The following is a 25,912-nucleotide window of genomic DNA, read 5'->3' as shown; positions in this document are numbered from 1 at the left end:
TTCTCTGGGAGACTTGGCAGACAAGCCCTGGGTATGCGCCCCTCAAAAGATGATGCCCAGTGATCACAGAACACAGTTCACCTGCTGCCCTGGCATCAGAGACCAGGATCTAATGTACAAAATGTATTTATAGCAGCTGTTACCTAATGGGCCACCGACTCAGCGGTTACTCCTCTAATGCAAAGTGGTTGAACCCCAGATGCTTCCACAAGAATCCAACAAAATAGGCTGCCCTGCAGCACCAGCATGTGGACCATTCCTTCAGGAAGCAAAGCAAGTGCTGTGAAGGGGTCCGCTGGCAGCGAACTGTGATATTTCCTATTGCTTTCACTCTGCCTTGGAAAAAAATAGAAGCTGTAAAAGCAAATAGTGGGTGGACCCCAACTTTGGTTTGAATGTCAAAGCGCCTCCATCAGTAAGTATCCTGCAGCTGCTTGTTACAGGTGCCAAAACCTAGGTCTCCCTCCCTCTCAGCCACCTCCGAGAGGGAGTTATCATTCCTTTTCTTCAATTACAATTTGTTTCACTCAGCTATAGCAAAGTAGAAGAAAATTACCTAAGTTGTTTAGATTCATCTAAACCACTTCTTGCCTGATGAGGCCACACACACAGCGGTTACTCTGTAGATGGAAAACAGGAAGGGGGCTGGGCCTTGACTGGCATTTTTTGGCATCAGTGTCATAATCCCGTAATTAAAAACTTTACTGCTACAGAAAGCAGTAAATACACAGAATTGATACTCGGTGCAGTTAAATTAATCTCCAAGAAATCCTAATGTTCATTAAATCAGGACATCTTGAAGGGTAAGAAATAATTCAGTCATTTTGTTTGCATAAGTTATCACTTTGTGGACATTTACAGCATGGTCCAAACAAGTAATTGGGCCTTCCTGGTGGTGCAGGGGTAAAAGTCTCAGCATCATCAAGCTACCTGCAGCCACTGCGGCATGAGTTCAATCTCCAGCCAGGGAGCAGACCTCTCCTGCTTCGCTCACTGCACCCCTCAGCAGTGTATTTCAGTCAATACACCTATTCTGCTCCACATTCTCTGGTGAATCCTCTGAACCCCACACCTCTGGCCTGCACCCCAGCTCTTGTATGCATAAATAAAAAATAAATCTTTAAAAAATAAAAAAAAAAAACAAGTAATTGCCATCTCTGTAAAAAACATTCCCCAACCATTTAAAAACTAGAACTTTACTAGCACCCACCTTGCAAAAGAGACTTGGAAAGTGTTCCGGAGTCATAGGGGCATAGGACAACTCGGACAGCACATCCACAGCTCGAGGACCAATCAGATTGAGAGCTACATGGGAAAGAGAGAGAGCTGTGTGGCCTCTGGGTGAAGCGCTGAGCGGAAGGTCTGCTCTGTGCCTGTGTGCAGGCCTGTGTGGTAGTAGGACAGTGAAAGCATCCCTTTTTGGGGGGAACTCAAGACTGGACACAGCATACACCCCACTCCAGACAGGCTGTCTGGTGCAGCTCTGATGGCTGGCTTGCCTTTCCTTTCCAGCTCCAGAGGAAGACAGCATCCTAGAGTCCCTCTTGTGGTCAGGCTGGCATCATGAGACCAAGTCCTGGCACAGGGGAGGAGCCACTTCCAGGACTGGCCATGAACCCTCTGCACAACCTCCATTTCCTTCCTCTTTCCACTGTGAGGACCTGATGGTGAAAGCTCCAACCCCACATCAGGACCTAAGGGAGCACTCGGAGGACAACCGCTCCACACCCTGTGGTAACCGCAGCTTGAGCTAGTTACACATAAACCACCCTCGCTTGGGCTAGCAAACAACTTTGGTCCAGTAAGATTCTGTAGTTTGCCAATCTGGTATAATAAGCCAGAAGTTGGCACTTGCTACAATTATTTGAGAATGAGTGTGGTGGGGGTGAGGGGCAGGAGTCTGCTGGGGGAAAGCTGGAGTGGGGCAGCAGAAGGGGGTAGCTCCTTCAGCAGGACTGCAAAGGAAGAGATTAAGTCATCCTTAAAATTTACTCGGTTTTAAAAAAGCTAAGGGGACATTTTAAAGAAAATATTACTTAGGTGATATAAAGGTATCTTGAAATGAATTCTCATTCAACAGATAAATTGAGTTCTCGCATACTGACTATAGGGCTCTAGCAGTGAAAAGACAGAAACTGAAACACTTGTTTTGCACTTGACTTATAAAAATGTGGGGGAATTATTAAAGACTAGTTTTCTAGAACCAGAGAGCCTCTTCCACACTTCTGAATATCAAAATGAGAAAGGCAAATAGAGAAGACCAGCCTGGATGGGCCAGCCTCTTCTCACCCAGCTGACCCCAGAGGCCACTTACCGGTGTACTTCCAGGTGACGTCCTCCAGAAGCAGGTTGCTGTCTTCCGGCATGTGTTTTTTAAGCCAGGCCCAACAATGGACCTGCTGGTCAGTTGGAGAAATCATGAAGAAACTGAAAGTGAGACCCAAAAGTGATCAAAACCAGACAGTAGAAGAGGACCGGGAAGCAATCAAGTCTTCAGCTGGTTTCAAAGCCATGAACAGAACACTGGCAAATCAACTCTCAGCCTTTGGGGGGGGGGTCTGTAACATAATTTCTAGACTATACCTTCAAAACAGAAGATTCTGGATTCCTGCTGGTGCTCAGAGATTATACAGACCAACTAACCTAAGGAATCTTCTCACAGCTGGTTCTTCAGCGCCAAACTTTACATAATCACGTGAGTTTCTTTTTTTCTGAATTTCTTTTTGTACTGGGTTGTAAATGAACTGGCCATGAGTTAAATGTTTCTTTGACCTTGGTACAATTATGACTCCCTAGAAAAACAATGTGGGTGCTCCACTCTGCCATGACACCCCCAGAAAGCAGCACCGAGGGGCAGCGGCAGACCTAACCTGCGCTTGTTCAGCCGAGCGATGCTGCAGTCGTTCTCGTAGCCGCCGCGCTCGTTGAGCATGCCGGTGTGCACGATGTGGCCCACAGGCACGTCCAGGTCATTGGAGAAGAGGTACTGTAGAATTTCTAAGGCCTGATCCCCGGTGGACTGCAGGGTTAAGGGACAAAGCAGAGAGAGCAAGCACGAGAGCATTGGGGCAGCGTGGCCTGACAGGCAGTGCAACGCCCGAGTAAATTCAACGAGCCGGGACTCATGCAGCATGATCTGCGGAGTCGCCACCTGAAGAACCTGAGAACACTAGCTAGCGGTTCCAATAATAAATGGGCCTCTGCCAGGACATCCAAAGCCAGAAACAGCTGAAAGTTCAGAGATACCTTACAATACCGGTAAAACACTGAAATACACTGAAGTTCTTAGAGAATCAGTTTTGAAGTGACAGATGAAAAGCAGGATGCAGTCAATAAATATGCCGTTTTTCTAATCTGTTATTTTTAACTCCCAAACACTTACTGTTATTTCGAACTTTGTGAAAGAGGACATGTCAATGACACAAACAGCTTCCTTACAGCACTTGACTTCCGACTCCACAATGTCAAACCAGTCTGGCTTATAGAAAGTCTTGCTCTGCTCCAAGGCTAGGAGGTCTACAGAACAGGAACAACAAAGAAAGACAAAAGGAGGGAATTTATATTGGGAGTCTCCCTGTATAGTTCACAATAATAGAACCGATTTTTGTTAACTATACTTTCAGGAACACATTTTAGCTCTACACCTTCAAGATTTATTTATTTATTTATTTATACAAGCACTGGATATAGTCAGAAGAGCGGGAGGGTGAGAGAATTCACCAGAGCCAGAGCGGGGAGCAGAACAGGCAGAAGGACCGAAGTACACTGCTGAGGGGAGCAGCGGGCGGCAGGAGAGGTCTGCGCGCCATGTGGGACCCTCGCAGGTGGCCAGGGATCAAAATGGCGCTGCAGAGGCTGCGGGCAGCTTCGCAGCCCAGAGCTCAACCGCTGTGCCACCAGGGGAGGCCCATCTATACATTCAAAAGTAAGTTTTATTTTTATTTATTGGTCTAGGGGTTAAGTCTCAAAGCAATCACCACTGTGGCGTGAGTTCAGTCCCTAGCCAGGGAGCTGACTACATGGTGCAGCAGACCTCTCCTGACTTGCATGCTGCTCCACTCAGCAGTGTATTTCACTCAATCTGCCTGTTCTGCTCCCCACTCTGTCTCTGGTGAATCCTCTCACCCCTTGCCTCTCTAGCTACACCCCAGTTCTTGCAAGCATAAAGATACCTTTTTTTTTTAAAAAGTTTTATTTATTTATACAAGAACCGGGGTACAGGCCAGATGCAGGAGGGGGTTGTGTGGTGAGAGGATTCCCCAGAGAGAATGGAGAGCAGAACAGGCAGACTGATGAAACACACTGCTGAGGGGAGCAGCAGGCGAGACAAGAGAGGTCTGCCACACCATGTGGGACCCTCAACAGCCGGCCGGGATCCAACTGGTGCTGCAGAGGCTGCGGACAGCTTCACAGTGCTGTGCTCAACTGCCTGCGCCACCAGGGGACGCCCGAAAAAAAAAATTTTAAGAAAGCAAACACTGTACAAAAAATGAACCATGATGTAAAATAGAAATAATATTAAAGAAAAATATCTTTTAAAAAAATGAAGTTTTAGGGCGCCCCCAGTGGCTCAGTGGTTAAGCGCTGGGTGACTAAGCTGCCTGCAGCCTCTGCAGCACTGGTTCGATCCCCGGCCCCTGGGCGAGGGTCCCACATGGCGCACAGACCTCTCCTGCCGCCCGCTGCTCCCCTCAGCAGTGTATCATCAGTCTGCCTGTTCTGCTCTCCACTCTGGCTCTGGTGAATTCTCTCACCCTCCCGTGCTTCTGACTGTACCCAGTGCTTGTATAAATAAATAAATAAATATTTTTTAAAAAAATGAAGTTTTATTCTCAAGACAAGAGAGAGAATGTGCCTTCTTACCTTTGTCTGGTGGCACAAAGTACTTTGGTCTCTCGAATCCATGTTTCTCCATCCATCTGGCTCCTTGTGCGTCCAGCCGGTCATAGAGAGGAGATGTGCGTAACTGCCTCCCAGTCTGGAAATCCCAGCGGGGAACCTTCAGATCACATAGCAGAGCTAGAACACATATAAACAGTTGTGAAAGCCCAAGCCACAGGGCAAACACCCAACATCCACTAGGCTCCAGTTCTCTCCATTCAGAAGAAAATGCTTTCCAAGCTAACACAGCCTGATTTGCCTAACAGGGCCCCTGCATCACAGGCATGCTCCAGAAGATACACTGAGCAGCTGGAATAGTCCCTCCATGGACTTATAAGCTATGTATCCCCTAGCAACTCTGTCCTCCATTATCGTTCCAAATTAGCAATAGAAACAATGGGAGAAAGACCAAAATTCTGAACCGGACTAAGCTCCACAGCAGACATGAAGGTGATATCTAAGTGGGACACACTGGCTACAAGTGTGAGAAATGACATCTGGTTCTTCCCAGAGCTGGTGCTGGTGGGATCTCAGACCTTTGACACGCATTTCCTCTCCAATACTCAACCCAGTTCTGAAGTGAGAGGGTAACAGCATACCTAGATTTGGTGTCTCTGAAATCTGCACAGTACTGTCCCAGTGACATTTATCACATAACAAAGCTCAAGGTCAGAATTCACTTCTCCTAATGGCCAATCTGCAACAGCAGTAAGTAAAAATAGCCAGGAAGTGTGTGATCTCTAGTCCCTTCCAAAGAGAAGACTTGACCTTACACCCTTCCAAACAAGAGGTACATGGGGGTGGTGAAGAGAAGGAAGCCATGCTGGTTTCCTGGTACTGTGACTATCTTTCAATCTCCTTAGGTATTTTACATTCTACTTTCCTCTTCACCATTGTCTATTTTATGGGAGTCAGAGAGGGCCTCCAAAAGTGCCATCCATCAAGAAGCTGCAGTTCAGTCATGATCTACACAGGTAGGTTCTACAATTAACAACAGATGGGGAAAACTACACTTACAACAATAGTTGAACATTTCTTTCTTTTTTTTTTTTTTTAAAAGATAGGTTTGGTTTTTTTTAAAGATTGATTTGTTTGTTTGTTTGTTTGTTAATACAAGCACTGGGTACAGTCAGAAGGGCGGGCGGGTGAGAGAATTCACCAGAGCCAGAGCGGGGAGCAGAGCAGGCAGAAGGACCGAAGTACACTGCTGAGGGGAGCAGCGGGCAGCAGGAGAGGTCTGTGTGCCATGCGGGACCCTCCTCCGGTGGCCGGGGAGCAGCCGGGGATCGAACCGGCGCTGAAGAGGCAGTGGGCAGCTTCGCAACCCAGCGCTCAACTGCTGTGCCACCGGGGAGGCCCTTTTCTTTCTTTTTTTAAAGATTTATTTATGCATACAAGAACTGGGGTACAGGCCAGAGGTGTGGGTGGTAAGAGGATTCACCAGAGAAAGAGTGGGAAACAGAACAGGCAGACTGACTGAAATACACTGCTGAGGGGAGCAGCAGGCAAGTCAGGAGAGGTCTGCTGTACCATGTGGGTAGCTCCCTGGCTGGGCATCGAACTCATGATGCAGTGGCTGGGGACTGCTTCAATGGTTGCGTCTTTAACCCTCTGCGCCACCAGGGAGGCCCAATAGTTCAACATTTTAATCAAAACATTTGCTAAAAGTAAAGAAACTTAGTTACATGTAACTGCTGCTAGGTCCTTCATCTCCTATGGATGCAAGTTCTCTGACCCAGGCCAAAAGTGAGCACACAGGGTTAAAGGTCATCCAAAGGCCTCAACATGAATGTCAACAGTGGGGTCACAGCCAATGTAGAAACTTAGTCCTGAGTACAAACATGCCCCAAATATTTAGATGTATTGTGGCAAAGTCTGGTAATACATCTTCAGTGCAGGCAAAAGAAATTGAATTCTGGTTTGATCAATTTCTGATACAAAAGTCATCTTTAAGGGCTTACTGGCAAATAAATCAGAGACAGGTAGAATAAAAAATTAAAGGTAGAAAGGCCAATCTTTCAAAGTTGGAAGGAAGCAAGAGTAAGGAGGGAGCAGGAATGCATGTTTTGTTTTTTGTTTTTTTTTTTTTAATTTTCTAGAGGTATGTCTTATTTATTTATCTATTTGTTTGTTTGTTTGTTTGGTTTATACATGCACTGGGTACAGTCAGAAGCCGGGAGGGTGAGAGAATTCACCAGAGCCAGAGCAGGGAGCAGAACAGGCAGAAGGACCGAAGTACACTGCTGAGGGGAGCAGCGGGCGGCAGGAGAGGTCTGCGCGCCATGTGGGACCCTCCTCCGGTGGCCGGGGAGCAGCCGGGGATCGAACCGGCGCCGCAGAGGCCGCGGGCAGCTTCGCAACCCAGCGTTCAACCGCTGCGCCACCTGGGAGGCCCAGGAATGCATGTTTTGCAGTTAGCTGAGCTGTGCCCTCCTGCCTTGCTAGCACCTGATGGGCTAACACCAGAAGCCACTCAGAAGCTGAAACGCTGAGAATGACAGAGGTTCTCTACCTTGGAGCGCAAACTATGATCTCTAAGACCTAGTAGGGATGGAGAGCTTTCACTCTGACATAGGGTCTTTCTAGCAAAGTGGAAAGGAGGCACAGCTAGGAATATGAGAGAAGGTGCTGAGGCAGCCTGACAGGAATCCAGCCTGGAAATCCTAATGTACTTTCCTTCTCCCAAAAGTAAACAAGGGATGACCTGCTTGAAGGGGGTGTCTGTAAATACCATGTGGGACATGACACGCCCAGCAAAGCCCTAAAAACTCCAACATCAGAAGCCCAACTTGAAGCAGTGACTAAAGAACTGAGGGGAACTCCGCCCCTCTGCAGGATAGAGACACCGGGGAAGGCAGTTAGGGTGACTGGGATAAAAAGTCACTTACGCATGACTTCCATGACCCGGTGGCGCAGGAAAGTGCGGCTGCTCTGGAGGGCACCGAAACGCTTCAAGTCCAATTCCCAGACATTTTCTGAGGGGTAACCATGCACCATCCACTCCGCAAGGTACCTGTTTAGATTTAGGGGATGGGGAGTCAGTTATGGGGCCTCCGATGTGATGCTCTCAGCACTTGTACTAGGAGTCAAGAATTACGAGATACAGTTTCTGGGTGACTTCCTCAACTTTTCTGAAAGAAACAAATGTAAATCCATCAATGGCTCTCCCAGGACTGAGGCTTTTAGCTCCAAGGGAGTCCCTGGAAAGTGCTTAAGACAGAAGCCACAGCTATGAAGAGATAAGAATTAAGTACACATACAAATGCACTCTATAATTTATATATCCAGTGGATTTTTCCAGCAAAAACGTCACGTCAAGTTATGCAGTCATCTGACTCCATGTCTGTTCCCAATGTTTTTTTTTTTTTAATAGAGGCATGTTTTATTTATTTGTTTGTTTATTTGTTTTGTTTATACATGTACTGGGTACAGTCAGAAGCATGGGAGGGTGAGAGAATTCACCAGAGCCAGAGCGGGGAGCAGAGCAGGCAGAAGGACCGAAGTACACTGCTGAGGGGAGCAGCGGGCGGCAGGAGAGGTCTGCGCGCCATGTGGGACCCTCCTCTGGTGGCCGGGGAGCAGCCGGGGATCGAACCGGCGCCGCAGAGGCTGCGGGCAGCCTCGCAACCCAGCGCTCAACCGCTGCGCCACCGGGGAGGCCCTGTTCCCAATGTTTTTGGTGACTCCTCTTCCAAAGTGTTCTTAGCGATTCAGATCACTTAAGAAAAGTGACCTCATTAATTAAAAAAATTTTAATTGTGATAAAATACACGAACATAAATCAACCGTCTGTATTCTTCTACGTGTACACTTTAGAGGCATTAAGTACATTCATATTTTCATGTAACCATCAGCCCATGGTCCAGAAGTTGCTTCATCTTCCAAAGCTGCAAGCATGTATCTGCCAATCTTCTGTCTGTCTCCATGAACTGAATGGCTTTACCTCTTGTAAGGGGAATCACACAGCATTTGTCCCCTCATGACTGGCTTAATTTTTATTAGTACCTACTTTTTAAATAAAAACATGTTAATACTCAGCAGCATCCTCTGTCTCACTTGTCATACTTGTTTCCAAATTCAAATAACATTCAAAGGACCAGCTTAGTTACCACTCATAGAGGACAAAAGATGCGCCAAAAGGCACTGTGGCTAGCTCCGAAAAAGAGTTATAAAAATATTTTGCACAGCATTTCTGGAATATCAGGAGTTTCCTGTGATGATTACTTTGAAATGGGCAACTCTCAAATTACATGTATCTTATTGTTAGCATGCTAGAAAAAACATATTCCGTATCAACAAGTAATTCTAGAAAGGAAGAAGCCTAGCAAGTGACTCAGTGAGACTTACTTTCCAGCTCCTCCACCAAATGAAAGGCCAGCAGAGTTCATTCCTGCCAGCACGAAATAGCCCTGGACTGAAGGAGACTCGCCCATGATGCACCTCATGTCTGGTGTGAAGGTCTCGGGGCAATTCACCAACTTCATGATCTCCAGAGACTCCAGTTCTGGCATCCTACGCAGGAGGGAACTCAACAGCGGCTCTAAGCAAAAACAAACCCAAACAGAGTCTTCAGCTTTAGGGAACTCAAAACAACTTACAGTTTTCTATATCCTCTCCTTTCAAAAAATCTCTTGGAAGAGGCTTTCTAAGATGGGTCAAATGGGCCATTTATCACAAAGCAGAAATCTTTGTGGAATGTTAGGACACCCCTATGCAGCAATGGCATAAAGACCAGAAAAATGACTTAGAAAGGAAAGGAGCAATGGAAGCCATAGTGGCTATCTTGTGTGACCAGCACACATGAAGGTTCTTTAGCCGCGTCTGCAGAGACGCACTGAAAGGCGCCCTGTCCCTAGGTTGGAAGAGCTACAAAAGCTATTCCAAGTCCTCAGCCTGTTTTAATATAATTCCACTGGCTGGGAATTATCCAGTGGGATAGGGTAGCTGAAACCAGAGTAAAGCTGGTTGGCAGATACAGGGGAATTTCTGTATACTATTCCCTCTGCTTTTAAAAGTTTTTAAGTTTCCAGGGCCTCTCCGGTGGCGCAGCGGTTGAGCGCTGGGTTGCGAAGCTGCCTGCAGCCTCTGCAGCCGGTTCAATCCCCGGCTGCTCCCCGGCCACCGGAGGAGGGTCCCACATGGCGCACAGACCTCTCCTGCCGCCCGCTGCTCCCCTCAGCAGTGTACTTCTGTCCTTCTGTCTGCTCTGCTCCCCGCTCTGGCTCTGGTGAATTCGCTCACCCTCCCGCGCTTCTGACTGTACCCAGTGCATGTATAAACCAAACAAACAAACAAACAAATAATAAATAAATAAATAAATAAATAAGACATGCCTCTAGAAAATTTAAAAAAAAAAAAAAAAAAAGTTTTTAAGTTTCCCATAGTAAAAAATTTAAGAAAAAAGTCCATTAAGGGAAATTCTTCCACAGAGACCCTTTGATATCTTTTGAATTTGCATTCATGTGACTATACTATTCAATAAATAAAATTTAAATTATTTTAAAACTGAGTGAAAGGTCAGATTAACAATTCTGTGTCTAAAATTCTCTTCAGGGCCCCCCCGGTGGTGCAGCGGTTGAGCGCTGGGTTGCGAAGCTGCCCGCAGCCTCTGCAGCGCCGGTTCGATCCCCGGCTGCTCCCCGGCCACCGGAGGAGGGTCCCACATGGTGCGCAGACCTCTCCTGCCGCCCGCTGCTCCCCTCAGCAGTGTACTTCGGTCCTTCTGCCTGCTCTGCTCCCCGCTCTGGCTCTGGTGAATTCTCTCACCCTCCCGCCCTTCTGACTGTACCCAGTGCTTGTATAAATAAACAGACAAATAAATAAATAAATCTTTTTTAAAAAAAAAAAAAAATAAAATTCTCTTCAATTTTGGGCCTCCCCAGTGGCGCAGCGGTTGAGCACTGGGTTGCGAAGCTGCCCGCAGCCTCTGCAGTGCCGGTTCGATCCCCAGCCGCCAGGCGAGGGTCCCACATGGCACGCAGACCTCTCCTGCCGCCTGCTGCTCCCCTCAGCAGTGTACTTCGGTCCTTCTGCCTGTTCTGCTCCCTGCTCTGGCTCTGGTGAATTCTCTCACCCTCCCACGCTTCTGACTATACCCAGTGCTTGTATAAATAAATAAAGAAAAGAAAGAAAGAAAGAAAGAAATCTTTCTTAAAAAAAAAAAAGTCTTTAAAATTCTCTTCAATTTTATATGATTTCTTACCAAAATGTTTCCTCCTAGCCTAGAAACGTCAGCGATGATTTTTAGGTGATTAACAGGTCAAAAGTCTTTTAACCAAAATTTTGATATTAGTTCACTGAATTGCTAACCGGTATCTACATCCTCAGGCCAGGTTGCTCTTTATAACCACCAATGGGGTTCCTATAAAGATCAAATAGCAAACTAATTTTGAAAATGCTTTAAAAAATGTAACATCTTAATAGTGGTTGCCAGAGGGGAGGGAGGCTGGGAATGAGTTAAAATGGGCGGAGGGGGTGACGAGGAACAAACTTCCAATTATAAACAAGTCATGAGGATGTAACGCACATGGCAGCTGTAGTCTGTAATACTGCAGAGCACACCTCAAACTTGCTAAGAGAGTAAATCGTCAAAGTCAACTTTGAATGGTAACGTGGTAACCAGACTGACTGTGGGTCACGATGCATCCCAATATTGAATCACTATGCTGTACACCTGAGACCAATATAATGTTATATGGCAAAAAAAATTTTTACATAACATCTTAGGCAAAAATAAGCCATTGCTGGTATAATCTAGTTCACATACCAAAGTGGTCCCAGTCCTCCTGTAGGTTTTGAATCTCCAGTTGGTTCTTGCCCTCAGTGAAAATTGGTTTTGGATTCTTCTCAAAGCCCCCAGACAAGATACCACCCTGCCAGCTCCGAATATAGATTCTTCCATCAGCATCCACAATAGCTGAGGAAGAGAAATGACAAGGGAGTGGGGGATAGAAGAGAAAAACAGGGTTCAGAGGCAAGCCACCCTTCTAAATCGACAGAAAAATAAAAGCAAACTGCCCTTAATGGCCTTATTAATGAAAAGCATCCAACGAACGCAGGCATTAATTAGCTTTAAATATATTGCTTGAGGTCAATGGAGCAGGAGTCTCTCTCTCAGATTTAAAGTGGAGACAGGGTCTCTGATTATCTCTAGTGATCAGCTACCTAGAAGCAGGACCAGTTCTCACAGCCAAACAAATATAAGTGCCAATGTGCCACGTGGGAATGTAACGGGATTTACAGAGCCTGGTGCTAGAGAGCAAGACCTCCAAAATGTTATCAAAACCCTCTCCCATGGTGCCTGGAGTTGCTGAACAATCAGGTTTATAACTTAGCTATGACATTTCTACAGCACATAGCATTTAAGTCAAAAATTCAAGATTACATTCCAAATAGTTTCAATTTAGATCTCAGGCGCTACAATTAGCTTGCAAAACAAAAACAAAAATGCTTAGGTGGAATGCCCATTTGGCCAGCCTTTCAAAAAGAGCTATCAAAGTAAAGTTAGAATTGGGTACACCTTCCTGTAACAGGCTCCAGAAAAGATGAGACTCATGCACAATCTGTCCTTAGCAGAAAGTCTTTCTTTCCAGAGGACAGAATGGCAAGGAAACAAGATTAAAAACAAAGTGCAAGTCCTCACTTGGTGTGTTGCTCTGCAGAGGGGTCTCCAAGGGGCGAGTCAGAAGGTAGAAGTGTTCGCAGGCATGTAACGGGATACTAACCGGCTCCTCGTTGGACAGACCCAGCTCGTATGCCCACTACAAATGGACAGATTTATTTGTAGGTGGGAAGAGGAACAGAAAGACAAATGAGCTAGTTCAGCCACTTGAAAAGAGTTTAATTTCAAGTGGCTCAGGTGTGCTCTTGCTACAATGTCAGGTGTAGGAAGCCAAGTTTCAGCCTGCTTCAGTTCAATTATTTGGATAGGGACAACACTACACTTTTTAAACCATAATAATTACTCTAAGATCAAAGATTACCAGCTAGTAAAGGAGCTCACAGGGAGCAAATGAGGCCCTTTTAACGAATTGCCTGGCCTCACTACAAACCCCAAGCATGAATCATAAAGGAACTTCCCATGGTCACTTTAAGATCATAGAGGGGAAAGCAAGGGACCAATATGCCTTAAAAGAAGCAACTGTTGGGCCTCCCCAGTGGCGCAGCGGGTTGAGTGCCATGCTGTGAAGCTGTCCACAGCCTCTGCGGTGCAGGTTCGATTCCCGGCCGGCCAGGGAGAAACCCACATGGCGTGGCAGATCCCTCCTGCCTCGCCCGCTGCTCCCCTCAGCAGTGTCTTCGGTCCATCTACCTGTTCTCCCCGCTCTGTCTCTGGTGAATTCTCTCACCCTCTTGTGCCTCTGACCTGTACCCCAGTTCTTGTATAAATAAATGGAAAATCTTAAAAAAAAAAAAAAAAAAAAAAAAAAAAAACACAACTGTTCTAGAAACAGAACCCATGCTCATGCTCCTCACACAACAGAAGAACCTGGTGCTTTATTTGCTGGGTTGTAGAATGAAATGAAACACCACAGACAGGCCCAACACCAAGGATTTTTGTCAGTGCCCAACTGCTTCCTTCCTGACCAAAGTAGCACAGGTCAGCCCACAGAGAGGAAGGAAAAGGTCATAGGTGCTTCCACTGGAGAAACAGATCCAGATTTCTGGAGTATTCAGGTTCTTGAGTTTTCCAGTTCCAACAAGAAAGTATGGCCCCTTACATCTGTTTAGCCCTTCACACTATTAATGCAGTGACACCAAAAAAATCCTGGAGATCAAAGCAAGAAAATCAGTGACCCAGTATTATCACTAACCTACCTGACCAGCACAGTTGACAAAATACTGGCATTCAATCTGGCCTTTGTCAGTCTCCACACCAGTGACTTGACCTTTTTTGACCATTACATGAAGGACACTTGTCCGGTCGTAGATCTGAACACCTGTTCCAAGGTAAAGAAAGAGTTTGGTATATCCACTGTGTGATGTTCCAGATTTTTCCATCTCCAACAGATTCTCATAAACACTGAAAAAGCCAGGTCAATGCTTTAATTTAAAACAAACAAACAAACAAACAAAACCACTCCTAAGAACCATGTTCTGAGACTATGTAAATGGGCCTCTCCCCCAAAACTGGAAAGAGCAGGCCAATTTAAAAAACGACTATAGGGCCCTCCCCTGGTGGCCCAGCGGTTGAGCGCTGGGTTGCGAAGCTGCCCGCGGCCTCTGCGGCGCCAGTTCGATACCCGGCTGCTCCCCGGCCACCAGAGGAGGGTCCCACATGGCACCCAGACCTCTCCTGCCGCCCGCTGCTCCCCTCAGCAGTGTACTTCGCTCCTGCCTGCTCTGCTCCCCGCTCTGGCTCTGGTGAATTCTCTCACCCTCCCGCGCTTCTGACTGTACCCAGTGCATGTATAAACAAAACAAACAAACAAATAAATAAAAACATGCCTCTTATAAAAAAATAAAAATTAAAAAATAAAAAAATTTAAAAAATAAATAAATAAAAAACGACTATAGAACATATTAAGTTCAAGGAATAAGAAAAGTGGTAGAGGCCAACACATTCAAACAGGGTCTCAAATCCTAATCTAGCCATGTTGTGCATCACTAGACAGTGGTGAGGCTTTCCTTGCTCCCTTCCAACACCAGAACACCATCTTAGCTGTGGATTAAATCCCCAACATCTGTTCCAACCTTGGAGCTCTCAATTCCTGCGGGGGTGGGGAACTCCTTAAGTATGAAGTGCATTAGTCAATACTAAAAGCTGTTCCTTAGAAATTTAATAAGAAAAATATGGCCCTGAGGGAAATTATTAACAGATGTTATAACAAAAATTTTAAGAGCCAGTGTTCAGAAATGGAAGCTAAGACAGTGTCATTCCCTATCGTCAACATGTTCTCAGATAGCTCTTCCTGCCTAACCCAAAACCTGCTTACCATTTTGGGAGGCAGCACTTGCCAGGGCAAGAGCCACATCGGCGGAGGATACCACTGCATCCTCAGGAACATGCATGGCCCCCACCAGGTCGTGTACATTGAGGAGAGGGTGAAGTTCAGCCACTTTCTTGGGGGAGATGATCTCAGAAGGGATGCCTATAACACTGCCACAGAATACAAGAGGACAATGACATTCACTGACCTGGCAGCAGAGGTCAGTTTGACAATAAATTCAGGACAGGCTTCTAGGCTCATACGTACTTCAGCCTTGAGTTGATGCGCTTCAGGGAGATCAGTCGGTCCTGTGTTTGAGCCAGAAAGATGGAACCTGTCTGTATGTAACCTGTAAGAAAAGCCAGCCTGAGCTGATACAGACTAGGACAAATGTAAACCCACTCAGTTCAAAGTCAGAAGACCTGTGATGAGTCCTGGGACTGCCACTTTCAACCCTGGACAGGTAAATGAGCTAACTCTGAACTGCTAGTCAACATGAGAAGCATGCCCGATGCGCTATTAGCTTCCATTCCCTATCCATACATTCTCACTCAGCTTTTTGAGCTCTAGTGAGATGTGCATAAAATAACTCAAAAATGAAAGACATCTTTGTTGAAGTCTCTTGGGGGAGGATGTAACCCAGAATCCATCTCTATTCATCACTGTTTTTTGGCAGTTTAATTCTTCCTCCCAGTTTTGGTGGGAGTGTAACCATGGGTGAAGCTCGCTCACATCACCCTCAGGAGGTGGGCCCTCCCTCTCCTTCACCAGCACAAGCAGTGGACATGTGACCAAAGCTCAGCCAATCGCATACTCCTTGAACACTGTCTGGAGCAAGCACCAGCATCCTGGTCAGACTATTTCTGTTTCAGCTGAAGAGCAGTCTGCTCTAGGGACCCCCAACCAGGCGTCTACACTGCCTCCAGCTGGAAGCCTTCTGCCAACTACAAGCCTCCAATGACCTTCCAACTCCTCCTGTACCCAAGTTAGCCAGAATCAATGTCTGTTGTTTACAATCAAGATGCCTGATACAAGCATTATTACACGTATGTCAGTGAAAACCCTCCTAAAACGCAGGGACTTATTGTTCTAATGAAGAAAAAGCTGAGTTCACTAGGTGTATTTTAAAAAGGAATTACAGTGAAAATAATTTAAATATTAATTTCTTTTGAAATAATCATAAAAATATGCCCTTCGGGGCCTCCCTGGTGGTGCAGGCGGTTGAGCGCAGCACTGTAAAGCTGTCTGCAGCCTCTACAGTGCCGGTTCTATCCCCGCCGGCCTCGGAGCAACCCACATGGCAAGCTGACTTCTCCTATCTTGCCTGCTGCTCCCCTCAGCAGTGTATTTCATCAGTCTGCCTGTTCTGCTCCCCACTCTGTCTCTGGTGAATTCTCTTACCCTCCCTCGCATCTGCCTATTCCCCGGTTCGTGTATAAATAAAATTTTTAAAAAAATGCCCTTCACTGACATGACAAAACTATCCCAATTGAGAGAACTAAAAATTCAGAGCATGGTTTATAAAAGAGAATGCGCACCAGACAAGTGCAGTGATCTTGGCCAGTGACCTGTGGGCTGACCACACTCTGCATGTGCTAGTACAACAGGGTTCAGCAAGTTTCATTTTCTACTAACTACCGAAGATTACATATAGGAGAGTACCCCTGTATGTGAATCTGCCTAACACGGCATGTTATACCATGTTAAATCATGAACCCCAAAACAGAACTACGTTAACAGTTATAACCTATTACAAAGATGAAAATGTCACTGTTTTCTACAGAGAACTTTTAAAGTTTGGTTTAGAGAAATCCTGGCACACAATTTGCTTTGTCAAAGGTTAACAGCCATAAAACAGAACGCTTACAAATCAATAAAAGGTAGATATAAAATATTAAAAGGCAATTCAAGAAGAAATATAAATAGCTAGTAAACCAATAAAATGTTGGACTGAATGAAATGCAAATTAGAATCCACTTTTTTTCCATTAGATTAGCAAAAATTAAAACAGCTCATGCTGAGAAGACTGTAAAGAAGTAAGTGCCCTTAAATGCTGATGGTAAGCAGGCACAGCCCATCTGAAGGATGACTTGGTAGTGTCTACCCAAGTTTCTATCAAAGTTTTAAGTATTCACACCCTCTCCCAGATTATCCATCTTCTAGAAGGCTATCGTTAGAAACAGCAAGAGAAATAAAGATATACAGACAAGGATCTTCACTGAATCATTTATAAAGAAAATAAAGGAAACCTGTGAATATCAGGGAGCAGGGGCTGGAGAAACAGCGAAGCGCACACACTAAGGAGCAGCGCTCAGCAGCTATGAAGGATGGACAGGCCTCTTGTATTTGCTGGTTTGGAAAGCAGCCTGTACTACATGTTTACTTAGCTAGTATGGAAAATGTTACTATATTTGAAGAAACAAGAAATAAGTACCTAACAGGTAAAGAATTAACAAATGCAAAAGAGGGCATAAAAACCACATAACTGACAAAACACAGTAAATTTCTCTGAAAATATAAGCCAATAAGTTTGTGGTCAGTTTGGTTTTTTTTTTAATGTTTTTTAATTAATTAATTAATTTATACAAGCACTAGGTATAGTCAGAAGCACGGGAGGGTGAGTGAATTCACCAGAGCCAGAGCAGGGAACAGAACAGGCAGACTGACGAAACACACTGCTGAGGGGAGCAGCGGGCATGGCAGGCAGGAGAGGTCTGCACGCCATGTGGGAACCTTGCTGGTGGCAGGGGATCGAACCAGTGCTGCAGAGGCTGCAGGCAGCTTCGCAGCCCAGCGCCCAACCGCTGCGCAACCAGGGGAGGCCCTGTTTGTGGTCAGTTTGGAGAGCAGCCATGGAGGTGAAGAATATGACTCACTGAATAAACCTCAATTATATGTACGCCAGTGGTTCTCAGGCCTGCCTGCACATCGAAACACCTGGGAAGATTTCAAAAATTGCTTGTGGTGGGCTTCACCCCCAAGATCCTGATTCCATGGGTCTTGATTGAGGCCAGGGCATGGGTAATTGTAAGGCGAGACAGTTCTCAATCCTCACTATACATCAGCCGAGAAGCTTCAAAAATTATCGAGGCCCAAGGCCTACCCCAAGTCCATAGACTAGACTACAAATGAGAATCTGAGATTGGGATGCTTTACCATGCCCTTTTTTTCTGAAGCATCTGAAAGGGAGTTGCAGGCACTGGGCTGCTATTCCTAACTACTTCAGTGTGCATTTCCTAAGAATACACACATTCTCTTACAGAATCCGAGTACAAAATCAGGAAAATTAACAAATAACATCATCTAATCCAGAGTCCATATCTAAATGTTTATTAATTGTCCTTTATAGTTCTTTTTGCCCTCAGCCTAGGGTCTCATCCAGGTCAGGCACTGTATTTACTAGTCATGTCTCTGGTCTTCCATTTGGGGCAACTCCTTACTCTTTTTCTCCTTGACCTTGATGTTTCTGAAGAGCAAAGGTTGGACATTTTACAGACTCTATAAACTTGGATTTGTCCGATGGTTCCTCATGATTAGATGCAGTTTATGCATGGCGCAGGAAACCCCCACAGGTGATACCGCTGCCTTCTGTGATTACTGACTGTCCCACTACTGCTGACATTAACTCTGATCATGTGGTTAGGGGATCTCTGTCAGGTTTCTCTGCTGTAAAGTTACTATCTTTCCCTTTGTAATTAACAAGTAACTTGTGGAAAGGTAACTTTTAGACTAAATATCCTGTCTCTTCTTCAAATTTTTGCCCAGTAGATACAGCATCAATTGACGTTTGCCTGAGATTACTATGATGAAGGCCAAATGCGGGGATTTTCTAATTCCACAATTCCTTTACATTTATTAGTTAACATTCCTTAACAAGGTACAGATTTCCATTCTTCTTAATTTATATTTTTACTTATTAATATGAAATCATGGACTCTTATTTGATATAATGAGTTATAACCCACTGCTCTCATTTATTTTATTTCAAATAGTGACGAGTCCCTCAAGTTGGTTCCTGTGTCCTTTGTGGCATGTCTCCATCATTCTGGGAGCATTTGCTTAACTCCCTGACATAATAAACAATTCTGGGCTCACTAATCTGCGCCAGTCAGGAAACTCTGAGGCTTCCCTGGTGGCACAAGGGGTTGTCTCAGCACTATGAAGCTATCTGCAACCAAGGAAGCTCAAGTTTGATCCCTGGCCAGGAGCTAATCCACATGGCGCAGCAGACCGCTCCTGTCTTGCCCACTGCTCCCCTCAGCAGTGTATTTCAGTGGACCCACCTCTTCTGTTCCCCACTCTGTCTCTGGTGAATCCTCTCAATCTCCTGCGCCTCGGGCCTACACCCAGCTCTTATATGGATAAATAAATCTTTAAAAAACAAAAACAAAACTCTGAAACTCCCTTTTAGGAGGAAATGTCTTTTTCAACCAAGATCTGGGTACTAAGTGTGCTCATGCTATTGGGGTGCCATTGTCTTTAAGCCCTCTCAGTTGACAAAGCTGGAAATTTATCCATGAGACTTCACACTCAACTAAAAGTCACGACCTAATACTGACACATCCTGCTGTAGTCTAGCCCCATGGGGGTGACACAGTCATCTTCTTGTCCCTATTGTGAATCCCTCTCCAATAGTTAGAAAGCTGCTTCTCTTTATCCCACTGTATTTACTCTTTTGCTCAATCCGAAAATACCCAGAAAGCAGAACTGTTCATACCATTAAGAAAAACAGACAAATTTGCTAATCAGTAATCAGTATTATTCACATTTCTTTTTGTGTTTAAACTGAGGGCACACAGTCAAAATACTGTGTTCAAAAGTTCCCAAGGGCAGTTCATTTTCCTCCCTACGGTGTGACCTGACTCATTTGGGTGTTAGGTTCCTATATTTCTGGCAATATTTCATTGCAGCTTTCCCTTCTCCTTGATGGAGCGTGCAAAATGCTAACCTGGCTCTAAAAGTCAAAAACCACAAAGTAAACCCAGAAGTATCCCTTCCTCACGGCACCCTCACTCCTACATCATTTCCTACTTACCCTTATGGTAGCCTCCCCCAGCAGTTTCCAGTTTCTCATTCCTGTATTTTTATATTGGTAAGACTATGTATTTGCTCATGGATTTCCTTATTTGTTTGTTCCTTATTTCTTCCATAAAACTTTGTTTTTCTCACTTAAAAATGTATCCGAGGAATCACTGCACAGCGGTTCAGAGAGCATCCTCGTTCTTTTTTTTCTCAGATTTTCATTTTTATTTATTTATGCATACAAATACTGGGGTGTAGCCCAGAGATGAAGGAGGGTGAGAGGATTCACCAGAAACAGAGGGAAGAACAGGCCGATCTATTGAAATAAACTACTGAGGGCATCAGCGGGCAAGGCAGGAGAGGCCCACTGCACCTTTTGTGGGTTAGATCCCTGGCAGGGGTCAAACTCATGCTGCGGTGGCTGCCGGTGAGGGGGCTGAGACTTTAACCCCTGCGCCACCAGGAAGGCCCTCCTTCATTCTTTATTCATCTACCTAGCAGACCTCTGTGATGATGTAGCGTTTTTATCCAACCAGTCTCAAAAGGGTATTTGAGCCCGTCAATATTACATTTACAATTTAACAGTATTATACTAATCTTGCACATTTGTATTTTGTACAAAAAATTCCTAAGTTGCGGGCCTCCCCGGTGGTGCAGCGGTTGAGCGCTGGGCTGTGAAGCTGCCCGCAGCTTCTGCAGCGCCGGTTCGATCCCCAGCCGCCGGGCGAGGGTCCTACAAGGTGCACAGACCTCTCCTGCCGCCCGCTGCTCCCCTCAGCAGTGTACTTCGGTCCTTCTGCCTGTTCTGCTCTCCGCTCTGGCTCTGGGGAATTCTCTCACCCTCCCGTGTTTCTGACTGTACCCAGTGCTTGTATAAATAAATAAATAAATCTTAAAAAAATTAAAAAAAAAATTCCTAAGTTGAAAAACAAGGTAATTAATAACATGGTTAATGCCATCTCATTTCAACTGAAGAATTTACCTATTACACACACACACAACGTATCTAATAAGGTATAAATTAGGGGCCTCCCTGGTGGCACAAGTAGCACCACACTATGAAGCAATCCGCAGCCTCTGCAGCACGAGTTCGATCCCTGGCCAGCCAGGGACAACACACATGGTGCAGGAGACCTCTCCTGTCTCACCTGCTGTTCCCCTCAGCAGTGTGTTTCAGTCAATCTGCCTGTTCTGTTCCCCGCTCTGTCTCTGGTGAATCCTCTGCAACTAATTTATTTAATGACTACTCAAAAGTAGTCCAGTGAAAGTAGTCCAGGCAAGACCATCCTTTTGGTAATGCACACACACACATTCTGCCAGATAAGAGAATTCCCCATCAGGGATGTCCCGGTGTCACCACTGTTCACCTTATCACTGATGAATTACAAAGGGGAAGACAGACAAAGGGTGATCCCTTTACATTTCTTTACACTCCTTTACCTGATGTCCTCACTGCTCCACTAGCATCAACGAGAAGTCCGCTCAAATAAGGGTTCCAGACAGTGAACTAGAACTAAAGTCAGACTAACTTATAGGAAAAAAGGAACAAAGCCTATGATCCCGATTCCTCTGCAATCCAACCAGCTGAGAGATCCAAATAATTGAACCAATGGGAACAGGAGTCATCAGTTCCATTCCCTGTCCACTATGTGGACCCTCTTCTCACTCATACCCTGGTTAATACCAAGGTTGTGATCCAATCCAGTCCAATCCTGTTCAAAGTGCTATTTCCCAGCTTCCCTAGTATGAGTCAGGCACTTTCCCTAGTATAAGCCAGAGACAGTGCAGTAGTAGGAATGACTTACTTGCCTCTCAAAAGGAAGCCTAGCTAAGTTCAGCATCACTATGAATAATCAAACTTATAGACCTGGCAGGGACCAGGGTGAGGCAGATGAGACAATGAGATACCCAGGTCAAGGTGTTGAAAGAAGCACTTACTCTCAGCCCTGTGCCTCTCCAGTGACAGCTTAGAAGCTGGGGTCCCTCACCCCAGTCTCAGCCTGCTTATGTGCCCAGGAATATGCAGCCCCTTCCTTCACTGCCTTGAATCCCCTCCTGACATCCCCTATTCCCACTTCCAGGTCTATCAAATTCTAGTTACTAGACATTCAGTCTTAATTTAAAATGTATAAGGTTATTAATTCATAGAATTATGAATTTTACGAAATGGGTATGTTATAAACCCTTGCTTGGTGGACACATTTTCTAACAACTCCAATTTCATCTTCTCTAAAATTGTCATGTTATGTAATTTCTAAGTTGACAGGTGAAGAAAACCACAAACTGTTCTTAAACTAAGGTCACATGGTACCATAGCTTTAGATGGCAAACAGAAAAAGCTACTATCCTTGGTCAGATTAATCGTGAATTACCTGTGATCAGAATTATGCAAGGTCTTCAAAGATGCAACCCTTACACATGCACGTGGCCTGAATTTCATCACTGGGCCCTGCTGCCCTCTCATTGTAACTAGTATGTCACCAAATAGTTTCACAGTTTCTTCAGCCATGAATCTCTGCAACTCTGGGCTTCTGGCCAATTTATATCTTTTTTTTTTTTTTAACATTTTATTTTTATTTATTTTTTTTTTATAAAAAATATTTATTTATTTATTTATTTATGCATGCATGCATGCATGCAAGCACTGGGTACAGTCAGAAGCACGGGAGGGTGAGAGAATTCACCAGAGCAGAGAGCAGAACAGGCAGAAGGACCGAGGTACACTGCTGAGGGGAGCAGCAGGCGGCAGGAGAGGTCTGTGCGCCATGTGGGACCCTCGCCTGGCGGCAGGGGATTGAACCGGCACTGCAGAGGCTGTGGGCAGCCTTGCAACCCAGCGTTCAACCGCTGCGCCACCGGGGAGGCCCCAATTTATAATCTTGTGACAAAAATTCTTTCTATCTTGTTATCATGTGGGATTATAGTGTAGATTAGCTTCCTGTTCTTAGAACAGTTTCTACTTACTCTAATACTATTTTGCATATAACTCTGTGTTCTTTCCCCCCTAATTACACAGATAAGGAAAAATACACGTTTATGCTTCCTTATCAGAAATATACTTAATAGCAATGGGTGAATTTCAGTGGCTCAAACTATGATTTTACTATGAAGCACCTAAATTTAAGTTCTTTCTTCTCGTCTTCTTCATTTTGGAACCAAGTATGCCACTTAGAATACTTACATGAGTGAAATATATGGAAACTGGCCCAGGAAAATTTTCAAATCATAAGAATTACAGGATCTAGGATATTGACTAAATCCCCTCATTTTATAAATAAGGAAACTGAAGACAGCTCATAAGCCTAAGTGATTTGTCCCATGAAATATTTCAACTAGTGGAGAGCCTAGGCTAAAATTCAAGTCTTAATTACCAAATCACCATGCAAAGTTGATGGAGAACCAAACACAATACTGAGTAAAAGAATCTGAGGGACAAGTAGACTAGTAAATGATAGATTACCTGCTTACCTGTTTGGATCCCTGTTTCTTGCTCTAACTGCTGGTAGAGTTTGTTTGAATAGTCTGCCATCTTCTGCTCGATGGACACATGCCTAGCAGTGCTTAGGATGCCAGCACAAAACCTTGTAGAGCCAGCAGCCAGCCTGGCAGGATGAACACAAAAACCATTTGGTAGGTTCACATAACTGCATGCAACAAGTTCAAGGTTCCTCATTAGAGCATTGTGTAGTATCAGAAGATGGACACAAACCAAAATGTGCATCAACATGTACCTAATTCAGAATTTTAGAGTTTACCTTGACAGTGATAATGTAGTCATGAAAAAGGTAGACAGCTTTGATGTGCCAATATGGAACAAACATAATGAGGAGAGCAAAATGAGAAGCAGTGTTTAAGGTCTGCTGTAACTTATACCAAAAAGGAAAAAAGAGAAATGCATGCCCACATACACATACATACCTCCCAGCACACATCCGCTTACCCAGGCGGAGTATGTGAGACCCTGCACAGGAACCTAGCCTGCCTCCAGTGGGGGACATGCAGCTAGAGAGCAGAGGTAAGAGGGAGATTCTGCCTGTAAATTCCCACATACTTCCAAATATGTAAATGTAAATGTACTGCCTACTTAGAAATGAATACAATTTAATTTTTTTAATGTCCAATTTGTGTCAGGCAATAGAACATAAAAAGCCTAGTCAGAAGAGGACATTAGGGAAAAAGCGGGAAAAAAATCAAAGTATGAATTTTAATTAGTAATACTGTACCAATATTAAAACATTAACACTAACGTAAAATGTCCATAACAGGACCTCCCCTGGTGGCACAGGCAGTTGAGCGCAGTGCTGTGAAGCTGTCTGCAGCCTCTGCAGCACCAGTTTGATCCCGGCCAGCCAGCAAGGGTCCCGCATGGTGCAGCAGACCTCTCCTGTCTTGCCCGAGGCTCCCCTCAGCAGTGTATTTCATCAGTCTGCCTGTTCTGTTCCCCGCTGTCTCTAGTGAATCCCCTCATCCTCCTGCAAATCTGGCCTGTACCCCAGTTCTTGTATAAATAAATAAATAATCTTTAAAAAAAAAAAAAAAAGATGCCCGTATCAGGAGAGAGTATGAGATAAATGAGAACTCTGTATTATCTTCCCAACCTTTCCGTAAACCTAAAACTGTTCTAAAATTAGTTAACTGAACAAAAATGTAACGAGGCAAAAAGCAACCAATTTCATCTGGGCTCACAGAGGAAATGACCGGGTCCCAAGAGTTACACTGTCATATGAGTATAACAGCAAGAGAAGATGTGCTGTGAACACAGGATAAAAAACAACCTTTTAGATACCTGTTTTGTTGGGATCTGATAACTCTCAAAAAAATCAGAAAATGTGAGGATTAGGCATGACAAGACAAAGTACAGATTTGATTTTCCGTGATTCTTCTCATGCTACTTAGCCCCCTGAGGTTAGCTGCTGGTGGGACAATAGCACCAAAGGAGAGGGGACCCCATGCAGTGAGGGTCAATCAGGTGCAAGCCACATCCAGCGCAATCCTTACCTGCCCTGCTCCAATAGGATGATGTCCTTCCACCCCATCTTTGAGAGGTGATAGGCCACGGACGTGCCCATGACTCCACCACCACAGATGACCACCTGTGCCTGGGCAGGCAGGGTGACAGGATGCACCTCGGCAGTCGTCGAACTGCTTCTGGCCGAGGACCACTTCTGCCATCCTTGTCTGGTTCTTTGTCTTCGGACAACTGATAGCAACCAGTAAATCATCACGCCTGTCAGCAGTTAGGAAACGTGTTCTCACTCAGCTAAGAAGGTGGTCCCAAGAATTCTAACTAGACAGAGAAAACCAAACATATTTCACTCCACTGTACTTAGTGGATAGGATTAATGAGAAAAGTAACAATAACTATTCAGCAAATATTTAAGGGACTTCTGAGTTCTAGACATTCTGTTAACTGTAGACACACCAATGAAAAAGAATGAGCAGGGCCTCCCCAGTGGCGCAGCGGTTGAGCGCTGGGCTGCGAAGCTGCCCGCAGCCTCTGCAGCACTGGTTCAATCCCCGGCTGCTCCCCAGCCACCGGAGGAGGGTCCCACATGGCGCGCAGACCTCTCCTGCCGCCCGCTGCTCTCCTCAGCAGTGTACTTCGGTCCTTCTGCCTGCTCTGCTCCCCGCTCTGGCTCTGGTGAATTCTCTCGCCCTCCCACGCTTCTGACTGTACCCAGTGCTTGTATAAATAAATAAATAAATCTTTAAAAAAAAAAAAAAAAAAGAGCAATCATCCTTAAAAAAAAAAAAGAAAGAAAAGAAAAAGAATGAGCAGGTCTCTGCCTTTGTTCAACTTACATCTGAGAGGGTGGGTGGGTGGGATATGAATATGGGAAAAGGGCAGCCAATACACAGGTGAAACAAGAAAATAAGGCTAATGTAATGGAGTAACGAGGGGCACAATTAAAATAGGATGGTCGCGAATAAGGTGACATCTGAAAAGAGAATCCAAATGGGTTGAAAGGAAGCAGCTATGAGAGGTCCACGCAGTGGAATGAGCATGAGCAAAGGCCCTACAGAAAGACCTCAGTAAGTCCAAGAACAAAGAGGTCGGCATGTCCACAGCATGAGCAGCA

At 45.1% G+C, this 25,912-nt stretch overlaps 1 protein-coding gene across 2 annotated transcripts in view; it reads right to left on the bottom strand.

Annotated features, from left to right (window-relative positions):
- PDPR (pyruvate dehydrogenase phosphatase regulatory subunit) overlaps window positions 1-23,376 on the bottom strand; it is a 30,415-nt gene extending 7,039 nt beyond the window's left edge. Inside the window, exons 1-13 of one of the 2 annotated variants that reach the window (XM_084257898.1) lie at window positions 23,301-23,376; window positions 15,078-15,159; window positions 14,817-14,980; window positions 13,699-13,820; window positions 12,524-12,641; window positions 11,648-11,797; window positions 9,229-9,421; window positions 7,770-7,894; window positions 4,864-5,019; window positions 3,383-3,516; window positions 2,871-3,019; window positions 2,315-2,427; window positions 1,211-1,305 (exon numbers count right to left, since the gene is read on the bottom strand). In XM_084257898.1, the coding sequence (XP_084114024.1) occupies window positions 1,211-1,305; window positions 2,315-2,427; window positions 2,871-3,019; window positions 3,383-3,516; window positions 4,864-5,019; window positions 7,770-7,894; window positions 9,229-9,421; window positions 11,648-11,797; window positions 12,524-12,641; window positions 13,699-13,820; window positions 14,817-14,980; window positions 15,078-15,159; window positions 23,301-23,361 (1,662 nt within the window). In that variant the 5' untranslated portion in view covers window positions 23,362-23,376. The remainder of the gene's footprint in view (window positions 1-1,210; window positions 1,306-2,314; window positions 2,428-2,870; window positions 3,020-3,382; window positions 3,517-4,863; window positions 5,020-7,769; window positions 7,895-9,228; window positions 9,422-11,647; window positions 11,798-12,523; window positions 12,642-13,698; window positions 13,821-14,816; window positions 14,981-15,077; window positions 15,160-23,300) is intronic. The other variant, XM_084257899.1, reaches the window with a different exon arrangement.
- Window positions 23,377-25,912: the final 2,536 nt, after the last annotated feature.

Source organism: Talpa europaea (assembly GCF_964194135.1).
Source record: "Talpa europaea genome assembly, chromosome: 16".
Taxonomy (NCBI): domain Eukaryota; kingdom Metazoa; phylum Chordata; class Mammalia; order Eulipotyphla; family Talpidae; genus Talpa; species Talpa europaea.
This window is presented reverse-complemented; position numbering and strand designations above follow the sequence as displayed.